General features: G+C 41.2%; 1 protein-coding gene across 2 annotated transcripts in view; it reads right to left on the minus strand.

Annotated features, from left to right (window-relative positions):
• Window positions 1-17578, minus strand: part of ALG5 (ALG5 dolichyl-phosphate beta-glucosyltransferase) — a gene marked incomplete at both ends in the record, with an annotated part of 39334 nt that overhangs the window by 16796 nt on the left and 4960 nt on the right. The window contains 3 exons of one of the 2 annotated variants that reach the window (XM_080689240.1): window positions 7493-7606; window positions 10567-10659; window positions 14705-14773. In XM_080689240.1, coding sequence (XP_080545366.1) covers window positions 7493-7606; window positions 10567-10659; window positions 14705-14773 — 276 coding nt within the window. The remainder of the gene's footprint in view (window positions 1-7492; window positions 7607-10566; window positions 10660-14704; window positions 14774-17578) is intronic. The other variant, XM_080689239.1, reaches the window with a different exon arrangement.

Genomic DNA, 17578 nt, shown 5'->3' on the forward strand with positions numbered 1-17578 from the left:
ACACATGAATATATTCTTCTTTGCTTAGTTGTCTGCTGGATGGAAAATCTTGTTTCTCTGGTTTTGGTGTGTATTACGTATTTTTTCTTAGTAGTTAATCTCTTTGAGTATTTTCTCTAATGCTGGTTTTTCTCTTTGAGTATTTTCTCTAATGCTGGTTTTGAAGACATAAATTCCTTCAGTTTTCGTTTGTCATGGAAGCTTCTTATTCCCCCATCTAATTTGATAGATAGTTTTGCTGGGTAGGAAACTTTTGGCTGGAAGTTGTTTTCTTTCAGAGTTTGGAATATGTTACTCCAAGCCCTTCTGGCTCTCATGACTTGGTTTGGGAAGTCTGGAGTGATTCTAATTTGTTTGCCTCTGAATGTCACTTGGCCTTTTGTTTTTGTTGCCTTTAAGATTCTCTGCTTGGCTTCCACATTAGTCATTTTGACAATTATGTGGCGTGGGGATCCTCTTCTCTGATCCTGTCTAAAGGGAGTTCTATAAGTTTCCTGGACCTGTGTATCAACCTCTTGCTCTGTTTGGAAAATTTTCTGCTATTATTTCTTTGAAGATATTATTGATCCCTTTGGTTCCACCTTCTTTTCCCTCCTCTATTCCGATTATTCTTAGGTTAGCTCTCTTAAAATGGGCCCATATTTCTTCAATGTCAGATTCCTGCTGTCAGATTTTTTTTCTAAGTTATAAATTATGCGTTCATTTTTGGAGTGATCATCTTCTAGGAGCGAGATTCTATTCTCCATGTGGTCTAATCGATTGTTTATACTTTGAATTGAGGCCTTTACTTCAATTTTGTATCCTTTATCTCTTTTTGACTCTCTCTGAATTCTTTTCCAAAGTCTTCTATTATTTCAACAGTTATTTTCCTGATTTGATCTTCTAGAGATCTCTGAATTTCTGTTTTATCAGGTTCTGATGTTGTGGGGTTGTGGGCATTCATTTCTCTATTGTTGTTCCTCTTTCCCATGATTTCAGAATTTTGTGCCTTCCCTGGGTCACTACAACTTCACTTAGAGTGCTCTGTATCTTGAGTCTGTGGTAATCTCTGCCGCCACTATTCCTTTACTGGTTTGTATCTCAAAGTCTCAGACCCAGGGAGTTATTCGAGGCTGTACGAGACAGTGGGGGTGCCAGGCTGGGCGTTTTCTCACAGGGAGCTGCGGCTAGGTTGTGGTATCTCTGCCACTGCTACTCCTTCATTGGGTTGGACTGCAAAATATTTGACCCAATGAGATTATCAAAGTCCCTGGCAGTGCAGTACAGAGATTTCTCCTTTAGGGGGGCAATTACACTCATGGTTATTGTGCACACAGATCTGGAGCTGTGGTGGGGCGTGGTAAACTCGCTGTAGCTGCTGACAATATGGCACCGCTGCCATGCCCTTGGCCGTGAGGCTGGAGTATTTTTTTCTGGTTTTGAGTTCCGTTCCGAGTCCCTGAAAGGCGTGATGAGCTTGACCACTAGGAGTTTTAGGCGTTCTTTGCGCTGAAAGAACTGCTGAATTATACCCGAATGATCTGCAGCTGCTCACTTCAGCTCCTTGTTTACCTTTCCTCTCTGGAGCCTGGTGCTGTGAGGGAAGATGGTGCAGGCTTGCTCTGCCGTCACATTGCAGGCTTGATTTCTGGTCTCTGATTGTTCTTCTAGTCTTTCTTTTTCTCTGTCCCTTGTGTTTACATTTTTTATTTCTCTGCTGATGGTGTTTTCTGGCTATGACAAGCGCTGATTTTGTGGCAACAAGAGATTGAGTTTTAGCAGGACTCTAAGACGCTGCTTTTCTCAGTCGCCATCTTCCCGGAAGTCTCTTGTGATTTTTTAACATAAATATTTAAATAGTATGACAATTGACTTTTTAGAGTGGTAAAAAGTATTCCCTGTTACAAAGAAATATTTGGTCAGAATTCTCTTTCCTGACACTTTTTCAGTTAAGTATTTTTTTCCCTCATAATTCATTGAAAAGAAAAAAAGTAAAGTAGACAGGATAAATTTAAATTAGTAATCATAGACAGAAAGATTAAAATTGGCTCTGATGAAAAAAAAAAAAACAAGCATCGAGGACTAATGTCAATAATTAGAGGTACTGGTTATGGAATGCCAAGGGCAGCCTAAACACTCATCATGTATTTTCTTTTTTTGTGTGTGTGGTACTGAGGATTGAAGTTGGGTACATTCTACCTCTGAGCAACAACCCCAGCCCTATTTTATTTTTTATTTTGAAACATGATCTCACTAAGTTGGAGAGGACTTCATGAGGTTGCCGAGGCTGGCTGTGAATCTGTGATCCTCCTGTCTCAGACTCCCAAGTACTGGGATCACAAGCATGTACCATCATCCTGGCTACTTTTTTAAAAATTTTAATCATAATATGAGCACTAGAAACTTGGGCTCAGTATACATATGTCACAGATGAGGTAAGTGAATTGAATGGATTCACTTGCTCAAGATCAGATCGAATTTGAACATAGGTCTGTTTGAACTCCATATCCAAAGTTAAGAAACAAACTGAAATGGAAATAGAAGTTGGCACAAGCACTCCAAAAGAAGAAATTAGATCCAAATGAGGTAAAAATATAGATACAAAGCTGAACTAGTAAATTAGTAAAAGAAATTAGTAAAAGAAAAACCAGATATTAAAATTACTCATACTCATCCAATATGGGCAGAAATGGAAAAGTTGTATATGAAATAATGTATTACATTTTAAAAAGTTTTACTGGAGCTGGGCATGGCAGCATAATCCCAGCACTTGGGCGGTTGAGACAGAGGATCACAGGTTTGTGGCCAGCCTCTGTTACTGGGTCTTCAACTTCTTAGTGAGGCCCTGTTTCAAAATAAATAGTAAAAAATAGAGTTGTAGGTGAAGCTTGGAGGTAGAACACCCCTGGGTTCAATCCTTAGTAATACACACACACACACACACACACACACACACACACACACACACACACAGTTTTACCAGTAAAAAAAAATTAAAGGTTTGATTAATAAGAAACCTGCCTTTATTTTTCTCTCTAAAGCAACATACAAATTTATTTAAAGACAAATAATACAATTAACCTAAAGAAAAATTATAAACAGATGTCCATAATTCAACTATTAATAGATACCAATGTTAATACATTGCTATGTAAATATGGTAATGCCTTTTTTGTGTGTGTGGTCCTGGGGATTGAACCCAGGGACATTCTACCTCTGAGCTATACCCCATCCCTATTTTTTTTATTCTTTATTTTGAAACAGGGTCTCACTAAGTTGCAGAGGGCCTCACTAGGTAGCTGGGGCTGGCCACGAACCTGTGATCCTCTGTCTCAGCCTCCCAAGCATACACTACCATGCCTGGCTTGACAAAACTTAATTTTAAAACAATTATATACCATGTACACATACAATCTGTATAACATTTATTAATATGTACATTATAAATATATTTTAAATAGCATAATAATGTTAACATTGGTTATCTCTAGAAACGCAGTTAATATTATTACATATCTTTCTCTATGCGACTAAATGTTTAAAATTTATTTTCACTTAATTATATAATACACAGCCATTCTATGTAACAGTAAACTTATCCAATGTAAGCTAATATTGCACATTATATTTATTTACACTCCAGAAAAAAGGTTAATTTCAACTAGTTACTTGGGTTAAAAGCTAAACTTGGTGGAACTCTCTCTAAATGAGAATTTAAGATCTAAATCATGGCCTGAGAAATTACTGTGATATGAATTATAAACTATTTGTCATCTAGTTACTGCTTGTTTAGAATTTTGGCTTTTGTTTCACACAGTCCATGGGATAAGTGATCATAATAGACTATGAAAAGTTATTATAAAACTAAGCGTATCTTTATTAAAAGAAGCATTATAAGCACTGCTTGAACATTAAAAAATGATGTGGAAATAGCTAATACAAATAAAAGACTTGGGACTAAAATGTAAATATCCTATCTCATTTGTAACACATAAAGCTCTACTTAAACTTAATTTTAAAAGCTTAAGCCGGGCGTGGTGGCGCACGCTTGTAATCCCCGCGCTTGGGAGGCAGAGACAGGAGGATCGCGCAGGTTTGAAGCCAGCCGCGCGCGCTGACTTAGGAGACCCTGTTTCCAAATAAAAAAAAAAAAAAAATGTAAAAAAAAATAGGTCTGGGAATGTAGCTCAGAGGTAGAAGGGCTTCCGGGAACCCCAGTACCACAAAAAAAAAAAAAAAAAAAAAAAAGCTTAAAGGAATGATTATTGTCAGAGAAGCAAATATAGGTGACTTTTCTAAGTTGACCTTGTAATAATAATCTGAATGGAACATGTGACCTGATTACTCTAAGAGGAAATACAAGAAGTACCAATTTCAAGCTGGGCATGTGGCGCACACTTGTAATCCCAGTATCCCAGTACTTGGGAGGCTAAGACAGGAGACAAGAGGATCACAAGTTTGCGGTCAGCCTCAGCTACTTAGTGAGGCCCTCTACAACATAGTGAGACCCTGTTTCAAAATAAAGAGTAAAAAGTAGGACTGGGGATGTAGCTCACAAGTAGAATGCCCCTGGGCTCAATCCCTAGCACTCAAAAAGTAGCAAGTTTCTTTTTGTGGCAACTAAAAAATAAAATCTGCTAAGAAAGAAAACACTAGAAACTATTGAAAAACATACCGGAGAAATTAACTAGTCAATATAATATTTTAAGAGGCATTAAGGTTAACAACTACTGCCATCTAGTGAGTCAGTTAGATAATTGTTGGGCTGAACTATGAAACCTATGTTCTTGTTTCATTATTTTAAGCACTATTGTTGTTACTACTATTTTAGGGTTTAGAGGAATATATGCAAGGCATGTGTATCAAGTTTGTGGCTTAAGTGTGTTAAGAAGGGGCTAGCAATTGCACTGAAGAACATACAACTCAGCTGCCACAATGGACATCCCTGTAATCCCAGTACTTGGGAGGCTGACACAGGAGGAGCACAGGTTCCAAGCCAGCCTCAGCAATTTAGCGAGGTCCTCAGCAACTTAGCAAGACCCTGTTTTAAAATAATAAAATAGGGCTGCAGATGTAACTCACAGGTACTATGTTCCTGGGTGCCATTCCTATATAACAAAATAAAACAAAACATACAGCTTTAGGTACTGAAAATCCAAAATGTTGATGCTTCCCTTTCTGAGCAAAGCAAAGCAAAAGAAACACAGAAACAAAGAAACCAATGGTACCAGTAGAAGGATGAGGTGACAAGGTTCAGTGGCAACACATATGAAGAGTTGTCAGTATGAATTAGCAATGTAACATAGTAACTAAAGCCATATAAATTGAAGACCAACAGAGTTGGAAAATTTCTAAGATAACAAAAATAAATAGGCTATGATTAAAATCTTGTGAAATTAAATAAACGTATATAGACATAAAACTCTTTTTTGGTAATTATTTTCTAGTTTTTTTTTTTTGGTTTTTTTTTTTTTTTTTGTGGTACTGGGAATAGAACCCAGGGGCATTGTACCACTGAGTTACACTCCCAGCCCTCATTTTTAGTCTTTTCATTTCTGAAATAGGGTCTCACTGAGTTGCAAAGGGCCTTGTTAAGTAGCTGAGGCTGTCCGCAAACCGTGATCCTCCAGTCTCCACCTTCCGAAGGCTGGGATTACAAGCGTGCATCACCACACCAGCTTAGCTTTGGTTTTATATGCTTATTTTTCTTTATTATTCGGTTTCGCTATAATTTATTATGTTTTCTGGTACCGAAGATTGAACCTCAGGGTATTCTACCTGAGCTACACCCCAGGCCTATTTTATTTGGAAACAGGGTCTAAGTTGCTGAGAGCCTTACTAAGCTGCTGAGGCTGGCTTCAAACCTGTGTGATCCTCCTGTCTCAGCCTCCCAAGTATTGGGATTACAAGTGTGTGCCACCACACCTGGCATAATTTTTTTAATATGTTAATAAAAATCTCTGGTTCAACACTAGGTCTATTTTGTTATGGATAGTTCAATTTATTGTTTTCTTTTGGACTTCAATTTTTGCCTCATTTAAAAAATATTCTTTTAAATATGTGTGGTGCTGAATGTAAATGTATACTTTTCCTTAAATAATGCTATCTTTCTGATAGGATTTATTTTCTTTTGTATAGAACTTTCTAGTTCTCTTTTTTTGGTATATTGTTGGTGTACCTGCCATTTTATTTCTTTCATTTTTGCTATGATTAACATGGGCAGCACTCTGGTGGTACATGTGAGTTCTTCCTATACCTCTACTTTTTGTGGCACTTGTTCTTCCCTCTAAACTAGAGTTTTGAGGTCTGGAGCTTTAAGTGGCCTTGTTGGTTGCTCAGGTCCCTTGCTGTGAGATTCTGTCAAGGGTGCGCTACTGAAGAATGGACCTAATCCCTTGGATCTGTGCTCCCAAATTAGCTCAAAGCCCTGACACTGGCAAGCCTCAGCAACTTCTCTTGCTTCTGCTGAGCTCTTGGCATTTTGTGCAAGAGCAGGTATATGCACTGTCTGATGTTGTCTTTGAGTGCTTATTTATTCTCTCAGTTTACTTGTTTGCAGGTTTGGAAGTGTTTGGTTAAAAGCCCAGGATTTAAAATGTTTACCTTCTTTCTCTAGTGTGTGTGTGTGTGTGTGTGTGTGTGTGTGTGTGTGTTTTACTGGGAATTGAACCCAAGAGCATTCTACCTCTGAGCTACATCCCCCAGTGCTAATTTTTATTCTTTATTTCGAAACAGGGTCTCACTTAGTTGAGACTGGCTGCGAACCTGCAATCCTACTGTCTCAGCCTCCCAAATACTGGGATTACTAGTGTGCACTATCACGACAGGTCTAAATGGTTTTTGGAATGACACCAGGATTTTCTTTTCTTCAACCCTAATTTTTTAGTTATGGCCTTGCAAGGCGGAGACAGGAGAATTACAGGTTTCCGACCAGCCTCAACAACTTAGTGAGACCTTGTTTCAAAATAAATGAAATTAAAAATAGTTAGGAGTGTATCTCAGAGGCAGAATGTCCCAGAGTTCAATCTCTAGTCCTACCTCCATACACAGCACTTATGGCCTGAGGATGTACTTTATCTTTGTGATTTTATTTTTGTTTGTACCAACAAATTATCAAAAATAAGATTATGTGATCTATTTTCATTTTATGTCTTTACCTAGAAGTCTCAGATTATGCTTTCACATAAAAGTTTAGCTATGTTTTAAAATAAAAGATTTAGTGAACATGCACAATAAATATCAAACCTTTAGTAGAAGCAATTATAAGTCAAAAGAGGGTCAGAATATCAAGAAACCGTCCAGTTAATCTCAGAAGATCAGTAAATGCCTAAAAACAAAATGATTATCTTTCTATGGGACTATAATACTCAGAGCACTATAATACTCAGAACAACCTCGTACAAAAAAAACCCAAAAAACCCAAAACTGATTTTTAAGCTTATAGGAAATTCTTTTAAAGTTTTATTATAGGATCTATATTTTCGACTGAATGTCATTTAGTCTATATACTCACAGGCCAAGGCTGTAGATCATTTAGTCCTTTTTCTAATTTCTCAACATCTGGAAACTTTGTGGCTCCATCAGCATCTGCCATTAGGATCTTTTCTCCTCGAGAACTAAATATACCCTGTATTTAAAAAAATGCTTAGAAATTATGATTAAATTCAATTACATTTCAGTGAAATATGGGTACAAAATGGCAAAAGGAGATAAAAAATAACTGTGTGTGTGTGCGTGTGTGCGTGTGTGCGTGTGTGTGTGTGTGCATCTGGGGATAGAACCCAGGGGTGTTCGATCCCCGACCTACACCCCCGTCCTATTTTTTATTATTTTTTCTTTATCTTTTTTTTGCGGTATTGGGGATGGAACCCAGGGGCATTCTACCTCCAAGCTACACCCCCAGCCCTATTTTTTAGTCTTTTATTTTTGAAACTAGATCTCACTGAGTTGCAAACAGCCTCCTATTTCTTAGTCTTTTTATTTTTTATTTTTTTTGGGGTGGTACTGGGGGTGGAACCCAGAGGCTTTCTACCTCCGGGCTATACTCCCAGACCTATTTTATATTTTATTTGGAAACAGGGTCTCACTAAGTTGCTGAGAGCCTCACTCAGTAGCTGAAGCTGGCTTCGAACCTGTGCGAACCACCTGTCTCAGCCTCCCAAATGTGGGGATTACAAGTGTGCGTCACCATGCCCGGCAGTCTTTTTATTTTTTGAAGCAGGGTCTCACTGAGTTGCAAAGGGCCTCACTAAGTAGCTGAAGCTGCCCTTGAACCATGATCCTCCTGTCTCAGTCTCCCAAATGCTGGAATTACAAGTGTGAACCACCACGTCTAGCTAACATCGATAACTCTAACAAAGACACATTTGAAATTTAAGACAAATATAAAAATTAATGTTCGTGAATCATCCAGCATGTTACAGATACTACACGAACTTTAGATTAAAAAAAAAATACATGGACCCAGAGGTCCAGGCCGCAAGGCCCTGACCCCAGGTGGGTGGGCGGGCGCTGGCAGGGCACCCTTAAGCAACTTCCCCCCACCCGGAAGGGCCCCAGAGGTCTGGGCCGCAAGGCCCCGACCCTGGGCAGGTGGGCGGGCAGGGCACCCTTAGGCGACCCGCCCCCACCCAGAAGGGCCTGGAGTTCTGGGCCTCAATGCCCCGACCCGGGTGGGTGGGCGAGTGCGGGTCACCCTTAGGCGACCCCCCCACACACACACCCAGAAAGAAAAAAAATTTTCATTGCTACCGAGTGCCTGATCCCACATCCTACCCAAACCACACATAGTCTCTTCTCTTATTTAAAAAAAAAAAAAAAAAAGGGGGAACAGGAAAAAAAATATTCGAGAGGTGTTAAGATGGCCGCGGCGGCAGCTAGAATATTGGAGATGCAGACAAAATATATCCATCTGAACTGGAACTTTTGGAAAAATTCCCTGCGAAGGATGACTGCTGCTTCTCTACATCGTTAAGAATCCTGGACATCACTTGTAAGGACAGAGTCTAGGGAGACCTAGGAGGAAGGCGGTGGCGGCAGCAGTGGCTGAGATGGCAGTGGAGACTTGTATTTGGGAGAGGCAGACATCTGATCCAACATACCCTAATCCTCTGAAGAAATTACCCCAAAGGTCGAATGCTACTGTCCCACATGCTTAGGAACACTGGACATCATGCGGTATGGGAAAAGAGCTTGGGAAAGATTTGAAATGGTGGAGGCAGTCACATTGGCAGCGACAAGTACTCAGGGGAGGTAGAGATCTGACGTAATACACCTGGAACTTTTGAAGAAATTACCTCAGAGGCAGAATACTACCACCACACACCCTTGGGAACATGGGACAACCTGCTGGGTGAGGAGGGTGCTTGGATCGGAGCCTGCCGAGGGGTGAGGCCGGTGCTGGGGCCAGCGAGTCTGGGATCAGAGCCTGCCGTGAGGCAAGGCAGGTGATGGGGCCTCTGAGACTGGGATCGGAGCCTGCTGAGAGGTTAGGTCGGTGCCGGGGCCAGCGAGGCCAGGATTGGAGCCTGCCAAGGGGTTAGGCTGGTCCTGGGGTCAGCAATGCTGGGATTGGAGCCTGCCGTGAGGCAAGGCTGGTGCTGGGGCCTCTGAGGCCAGGATCAGCGAGACCGGGATCGGAGCCTGTCGTGAGGCTAGGCCGGTGCTGGGGCCTCTGAGGCCGGGAGCAGAGCCAGCTGAGGGGTTAGATTGGTGCGAGGCCAGCGAGACCAGGATCGGGCCGGTGCTGGAGTCAGCGAGGTTGGGATCAGTCCCCCGGGTGGCTAGGCCACTACTGGGGCAGTCAAGAGTGGGATCGGAACTTGCAATACAGCATACACAGAGAAATAGCACAGAAAATAAAATCCAGATGCTTCCCCTAATTAGCAAGAACTAGGAGGAAAAGGGTAACAGGAGGAGGTCGAGTAGTAGAAAGGGCCTTACTGAGAAGCAATTAAGGTAACCAATCAGAAGGGAGGGGATGGGGGAGGATGGAATCTCTTTAAAACTCATGAGGTACGTAAACAAATATATTAAAGATAATCACCAATTAAGCATGGGATCGAGGGAGGGGAAGGGAATGGGATGGGAATTGGATGAGGGCTTATTGGATGATATGTGCTTGTATATCCTCTCAAGTCTTGTATTCCAAAGTGATGTATGATTAAAAAATAATAATAAAATAAAATGTGAAAAAAAATAAATAAAATACATGAAATTATTAAAATGTGTCATCACTGGTTTGAAGTGCTGGTATTCATAAGCTAGCTATACAACATACACATATTACAGTCAGCAAAAGAGGTTATTTAAAACACCTTTCCAGAGCCGGGCGTGGTGGTGCATGCTTGTAATCCCAGCGCTTGGGAGGCTCAGACAGAGGATTGCGCAGATTCGAAGCCAGCCTCAGCTACTTAAGTGAGGCTCTCAGCAACTTAGTGAGACCCTGTTTCCAAATAAAATATAAAATAGGTCTGGGAGTATAGCCCGGAGGTAGAAAAAAAGCTCCTGGGTTCCACCCCCAGTACCACCAAAAAAAAAAAAAAAAAAACCTTTCCATCATAGGCAAAATGTGAAAGTATGTATTACCATTCTAATAGCTCCGCCTTTCCCACGATTCTTCACCAGTGTTATCACTCGAACTTTGTCACTTCCATATTTCTGGCAATATTTAAAAGCTACCTGTTAAATTACATAAAAGTCAGAATAAAATTAATTTGGTAAATGATACATGTCTGAGGTGATATGTCAAGTATCCTGATCATATTATTACATAAGTATACATGTACTGAAATGCCACATTATACTCTACATACATGTATCATTACCATTTGTCAATTAAAAGACATATTAATGGAAAAAGAGAAAAAAGTTAAAACAATCTACTTGGGTTGCAAGTTACATAAACCAGGTTTTTAATTTTGGCTCAAACACTGCTACTGTACTCTTCTTGACTGACTAGTCTGTACCAATGTACAGCCCAGAAGGGTTGCAGAAGCCCATGTGCCACGATACGACACTGACCTACTAGTTAGTGAAGTCATGAAACACTTTCCTGCAGTGGACCCACCAGGATAGTCATTCTCTTTTTTCCCTAACTCCTTGACCTCCGCTATTGAGTTGCTAGAAGTGTGCTAACTGCCTGGTACAAACCTGCCACCAGGCCTCAGTACTGGACCATTTCCCCACATCTTTTGGCTCAAAGTTCCCTCTTACAGAGATCCATATGGTAATTTGTCCTTCTCACTGCAATTGTCCCTCTCCCCCCCAACACACACATACTGGCTCCTACTCTTCAAAGTTGCAAACTTTCAGCATTCTAAAAACCCTCTTCCTACTTCACTATTAAGCAACTGTGACTACTCGGATTTATAATTAAATTATGGGTTGGGTAGGTAGCTCGGTGGTAGAGTATTTGGCCAGTATGCATGGAACTCTGGGTTCAAGCTACACCACCACCAAAACAAACACCCCCTCCCCAAATAAAACCAGACAACAGTGATCAACGTTTGCTGGCTTCCTCCATCACCCACTTGTTCTTCAGTCCGCTGCAGTACGGTTCTTGCTTTTCCTCATGCTTCTTCTACTCAATGTCCCACCAAGGGCCCTCCCCCTTTCGATAGTCATGGAGTTATTCTCGCCTGGTGTTTGCCCTTCTCCCTTAACTGTTCCTTTTCAGTCTTCACTAACTCCTTTTCCTTGACGTGCTCCTAGAATTTGCATAATCCCTGCAAAGACCTGCACTGTATAACCGTGCAGCTTTTGGACAGCCCTTGGTCACATCTCAATATACAAGCTCAGAGGAAGCCACTTGAGAGTTTCTTTAATGCCTAAGTTATGTATATGAATCTCACGTGTCTGTCTACTGCCCAGACTTCTTCCTTTTGTCTCCTATCAGATATAAAAACTCAAGACTTTCCTTTATCTGCTCTTACTTTTGCTCCTTCTGTATTTCTTAGTGCAGCAAATGGCATCGTCATCTACTAAGAACTCAAGATAAATAGCCTGACAATCATCTTCCACTTCTATCACCTATCATAATTGGGTAGCTACTAAAATTCAGCAAATTGACCCTGAAATGCCTCTTAAGCCAGGCACAGTGGCCCATACCTATAATTCTGGCCCTCAGAGGCCAAGGCAGGAGGATCTCAAGGCCAGCTTGGGCAACTTAGCAAAAGCCTGTCTCAAAATAAAATGAAAAGGGCTGGGACAAAGTAGAGGGCCCCTGGGTTCAGTTCCCACTATTGCAAAAACATTGAAATGTCTTGACTCCAAATCATCCTGTCCACATCTCATTAACCTAGACCAGGGCCTTACCTCTGTAGTCCCCATGTTTCTTGCCTGGCTTCCCAACTCACTCCCTAATACAGAAATGAATCAGTTCACAGAAGCCCTGTTCCAACATCCCCCGTGATGACCCACTGCTTATAAGCATCACATGTGCGTGGCCTGTCAGGGCACATGGGACCCTCTGCACAGAACTCCCTGCCCTGACTCTTCAAGCTGCCCATCAGCACCGTGCACATGAGCAGTGTTTGAGAGCTACAGAACATGCCATCCCTTTCACACTGCCAAGCCTTTCTGCAGAACACTTTCTGTTCGCCCACATGTCAGCAAATGAGAGATAGCTCAAACAACAGTTCTTTTTCCTGTTTCCTATGCCCATCCTCAACTTCCCCAGGAAAAAAGAAAACATAATCCTAAAAACATTATAATAATGCTTTTGCTCTGAAAGCATTTCCAGTTCATCTGTTACTTATCACATCACTTAATATTCCATGACAATATGCCCTACTGAAAGACAAAGGTTAATATACTATCTCTCAATCTCCACCAGGGATTTGTTCCAGATCCCCAAGATACCCAAATTCTAGGATGCTTAAGTCCTGTGTATAATACTGTATAGTGTTTGCACAGAACCCACATATATCTTCCCATATACTTTAAATGACCTTGTAATGCTGATACAATGTAAATGTTATCTACAGAGCTGTTGTACTATATTGTTCAGGGAATAATGGAGGAAATAAGCTCTGGTGTGTTCAATACAGGTGCCAATTTTTTTGGCCATGGGAGGGATTGAACCCAGAGCCTCAAGTATATTAGGCAAGCTCTCTACCACTAAAACACATCCCCAGACCCAGATGCAATTAAAAAAATTCAATTAGTGGTTGGTTGAATCTGCAAGTATATAGGGCCAACTGTGCTTGTGGGGCCTGACATGGAGTATGGAATTAACTAGTGTCAATGAGCGAATGCAGCCACAGTGGGCAGAGGTTATGGCACCTTCCTATTTGTGGAACTGCTTTAGGAACTATAAGGGAAAGAGGAGTACAGAGAGGAACTGTACTCACATGTACTCCTCCTGCAGCGCTGCGCAGCCACGGCTACAGAGTGGCCTATCTGAATCAGTGCCCCTTTGTCCTTCCAGTTATGGTCCCAATCTTGCACAGTGATACTGGTATAGCCCTTGGGGACTTTCCAGCTTCCCACAAGGGCCTGGTGGCCATGCCTCTAAGCTGTGCCCCTTGAATACTGAGATCAATTTGCTGGATGGTGGGAACCCCTGGTAAAGATTTTTACTCCTAGTTAAAGAGGAGAGAGGTAGAGACAAATCTTAAGGTTCTAGCTGCCTCTCTTATTGCTTTAAGACACATAATATTTGAAGCTGTGCATAGGAGTTGAAAAGATGTTGAATCAGCAACTTGACAGGTTTAGTGATGAGCTGATTCTGAAATTGACTATGCCCAGACATACTGGCATATAAGCTAATTTGTTCTTTTATTACCTAAGTACTCTCCATGAGAAAATTCTTAACTGATGAAAACATCTAGCACTATGTTGCTCGCGTACACGCCTGTGTTAGATGTAAACTTTTCAAGCCAGAAAGCAACCTTACATCTTTGTATTCTAGTAACAGCCGGTGCCTGTGGCTCATGTTGACAGCTCAAGGAGATCTATTCAAAGGACACTTGTTTGAGCTACAGAAGTTTACTCTGGAATGGCACAAAGCTTGATATTCATCACAAGACGCCAAGACCAAGAAGACAGAGTCACTGTGCAAGCAGCTGAGTGAACCACAAGAAACTTTCCTGAGCTAGGAGGAAAGACTCTCTACAGGGAACTGTGTTTAGCTTGGAAGAAAGCAAATCCTGATGAAGACACGCCTGTTTGGAGGAAGGGAAGCTTGAGAACAGTGCAGCAGCTGTCACCTGCTAACCACTGGTGCACTTAGTTTACACTCACTGTTTACACACCTTTCTGATATATTTAAGGGTTCAGTAAATGTCTTTGATCCCTGTACCACTGCAACAGTTTCTTACACTGTACTTTGTGCATAAGTTTTGCCTCCTAGAGGGGGCAAACCTGAAACTCAGTGGGCAGAGGTAATGGCAGCTTCCTATTTGTGGAACTGCTTAGGAACTATAAGGGAAAGAAGAGTACAGAGAGGAACTGTGCTTAGAAAAAAGGAACCCTCTTTGCTTGCTAATGGGTGCTCACTGGGCATGTCCCTTCCCTATCCAGTGATCTTCGAAGCCCCCTGGTGATGTGGAGCAGTGCAAGGCGAGAATACTTTCCTGCTTTCCATGAATAAAATCTGTTTTTTTTGCCACTATCCATATTCTAACAACAGAAAAGTAACAGGTATAGCTTTAGAAAAATAGAAGATTCCACATGTACTAAATTATTCCCTATTTTCTACTTATTGACAAGTGCATGTATTTACCTTTGAAGTCTGGTCCTTACTGCCATCATCAACTACTATCACCTCATAAGTGAATGTAGGATCTTGTTTCTGCAAGAAGCAAATATATAACAGAATAATTTGGCATATGTACCATCCAGAATTTTAATAAAATTACAAGGCATGGTGGTGCCCACTGGTAATTCCAGAACTTGAGAGGCTGAGACAGGAGAATCACAGGTTTGAGGCCAGCCTCAGCAATTTAGTGGGACTCTCAGTAATTTAGTGATATCCTGTTTCTAAATAAAAAGTAAAGAGGGCTGATGGTGTTGGAGGTAGGATCCCCAGTAAACACACACACACACACACACACACACACACACACACACACACTCTCTCTCTCTCTCTCTCTCTCTCTCTCTCTCAATAAAACTGTAAGGAGGAAACAATTGTTTTAGTGTTGATATATACAAATAAATATGACAAAAAAAATTAGTATAAAACCACATTAAAAAAAGGGCAAAGAACTCCAGCTATAATACTTCTGGGTATCTTTCCAAAGGGAATGAAATCAGAGAATTATAGTAATACATGGATATGCATGTTGATATCAGCACAATTTACAGTAGCCAAATTATAGAACTTAGGTGTTGATCAACAGGTGAATGGATTAAAAAATTGTGGGATGTCCACACAATGGAATTCTACTCAGCAATAAAGAACAAGATTATGTCATTCGCAGGGAAGTGGATGGACCTGGAGAACAGTATGTTAAGTGAGATCAGCCAGTCACAGAAAGTGAAGGGCTATGTTTTCTCTAATAAGTGGAAGCTAGGGAGTAACTGGGATACCAGAGGGGCTTCAGATAATGGAGGAGAAACTTCAGTGGAGCCAGGGAGGTGGGTTATGGAAAAGGAAGGGCGGGGGGAGGATCAGTGATGGAAGCACTTCCACTGACTGACATTATGTCCATATGTGAGAATATCCTGTATGGGGAAGGAGGAGTGGGAAGGGAGCTGGGGAAAGCATGCCAAGTTCTCTGTGCATATATGGCGCTCTCACTATGATTTACATTATGATATGGGACTATAATGTATATTAAAAAAAGTAAGAAAAAAAGCGAAAGGAACAGTTAATAGGAGGAAAGAACATGGAGCTGCACAGGGGCAGTGGGAGGCATGAATGCCCATGGCCACGGCAGCCAGCAATGCCCAGAGGTGTAGGGCTCTCTCAGCAGCACCCTTCAGCATTTGGGCCCCAGGAGCTTCCTTTGCCATCCAAAAATTATAAAAGGACCCAGAGAGCTTATGTCCATGTGGGTTATGTACAGAGATATTTACTGTTTTAAAAACTGAGACAGAATTTTGAAATAAATATTAATAAATTTATTTTTAGGTGTTCCATAAATACTTATATTTATTTCTAAATCACATTCCTTTGGGACTGGGATATAACTCAGTGGCAAAGCGCCTGCTTTGCAGGTGTGGCGCTCTGGGTTCGATCCCCGGTTCCAAAAAAGACCAAAAATAAAGGAACCCCTTTAAAGCACATTCCTTTGAAAAAGAGTTACTTTTCCAAAATAAAATAAAAATTACTGGGCAGGGGGAGACTAAGAACAAAAAGGAGAAACTGGGTAGGAGCAGAGGGAACATACTGACTCAATCTATGTGACTTGCAGATTCTCCCCCTCCTCTGGCTACCCTGCACCACATGGGTGGAAGGAACTCATGGTGCCAGAACACATGGGAGAGGCTACAAGTGTGTGAGAAAAAAGCCCATGAGGTCTGAAGTCACAGAAGTGATTCCACCCTGACCACACCACCCCTCAGCCTAATGGGCACCTTAACCTTCTTGGTTAATTTCTAGACCACAAGGCTAACATAAGAGTCTATGTTACAGAAGAAGTAAAAGCCTCATACTTAATGAGGGCTCAATTTGCTTCTTTTCTTTAAATCTGATTTTTTTTTTTTTTTTTTTTTTTTTTTGGTGGTGGTACTGGGGTTCCTGGAAGCCCTTCTACCTCCGGGCTACACTCCCAGACCTATTTTGTACTTTTTTATATTTGGAAACAGGGTCTCCTAAGACAGCGCAGCTGGCTTTGAACCTGCGCTATCCTCCTGTCTCCGCCTCCCAAGTGTGGGGATTACAAGCGTGCGCCACCACGCCCGGCTTAAATCTGATTTTTGATTAGGAAACAGTCCCCTTTCCTTCAATGAATCTTCTAGTATCCCTTTATATAAAAAAAAAACCCCAATGACAGAGTGTCAAAACAAAGAATTTTCTAAAAAGAACCTCACTCTCCAAAACAAAAGCACCAGCCACAAAGCTCACTTAATTCTCATCCTCTCCAAAGAGATCCCAATGGTAACTGATGTTACAAAGAGAGGTGCTGTTACTTACTTTTTCTCTGTGTAGGGGAAAGGAGAGGAAAGTATGTGAAGGGAAAGTGCTAGAAAATAACAAAGAAACACAAAAGAACCTCAACCTAAATACAAGCCTTTGTTTTTGTGGAACTGGGGATTGATGCTAAGGGCATTATACCTCTGAGCTAGCCCTAGCCCTATTTGACTTACTTATTTAGAAATAAGGTCTCACTAAATTATCACAAGCTGGCCTCTAACCAGTGACATTCCTGTCTCAGCCTCCTAAAGCCATGATGCGAGTTGCCCAACCTGTACTGGAATTACAAGTGTGTGTAAATGCACCCAAAAATGTCTTAAAAATATATCTCTTTGTAAAAAAGTCACAAAGTAAAACCAGCATTATGCTGTCATACAAAGTGCAGACATGCCCCAGCATTCAATTTTATTTTATTTACTTAAATAATTTTTTTTTTTTTTTTTGTGGAACTAGGGATTGTACACAGCGGCATGCTACCTATGAGCTACACCCTCACCCCTATTTTTTATTCTTTCT

The sequence above is a fragment of the Muscardinus avellanarius genome (assembly GCF_963383645.1).
Source record: "Muscardinus avellanarius genome assembly, chromosome: 2".
NCBI classification, from domain to species: domain Eukaryota; kingdom Metazoa; phylum Chordata; class Mammalia; order Rodentia; family Gliridae; genus Muscardinus; species Muscardinus avellanarius.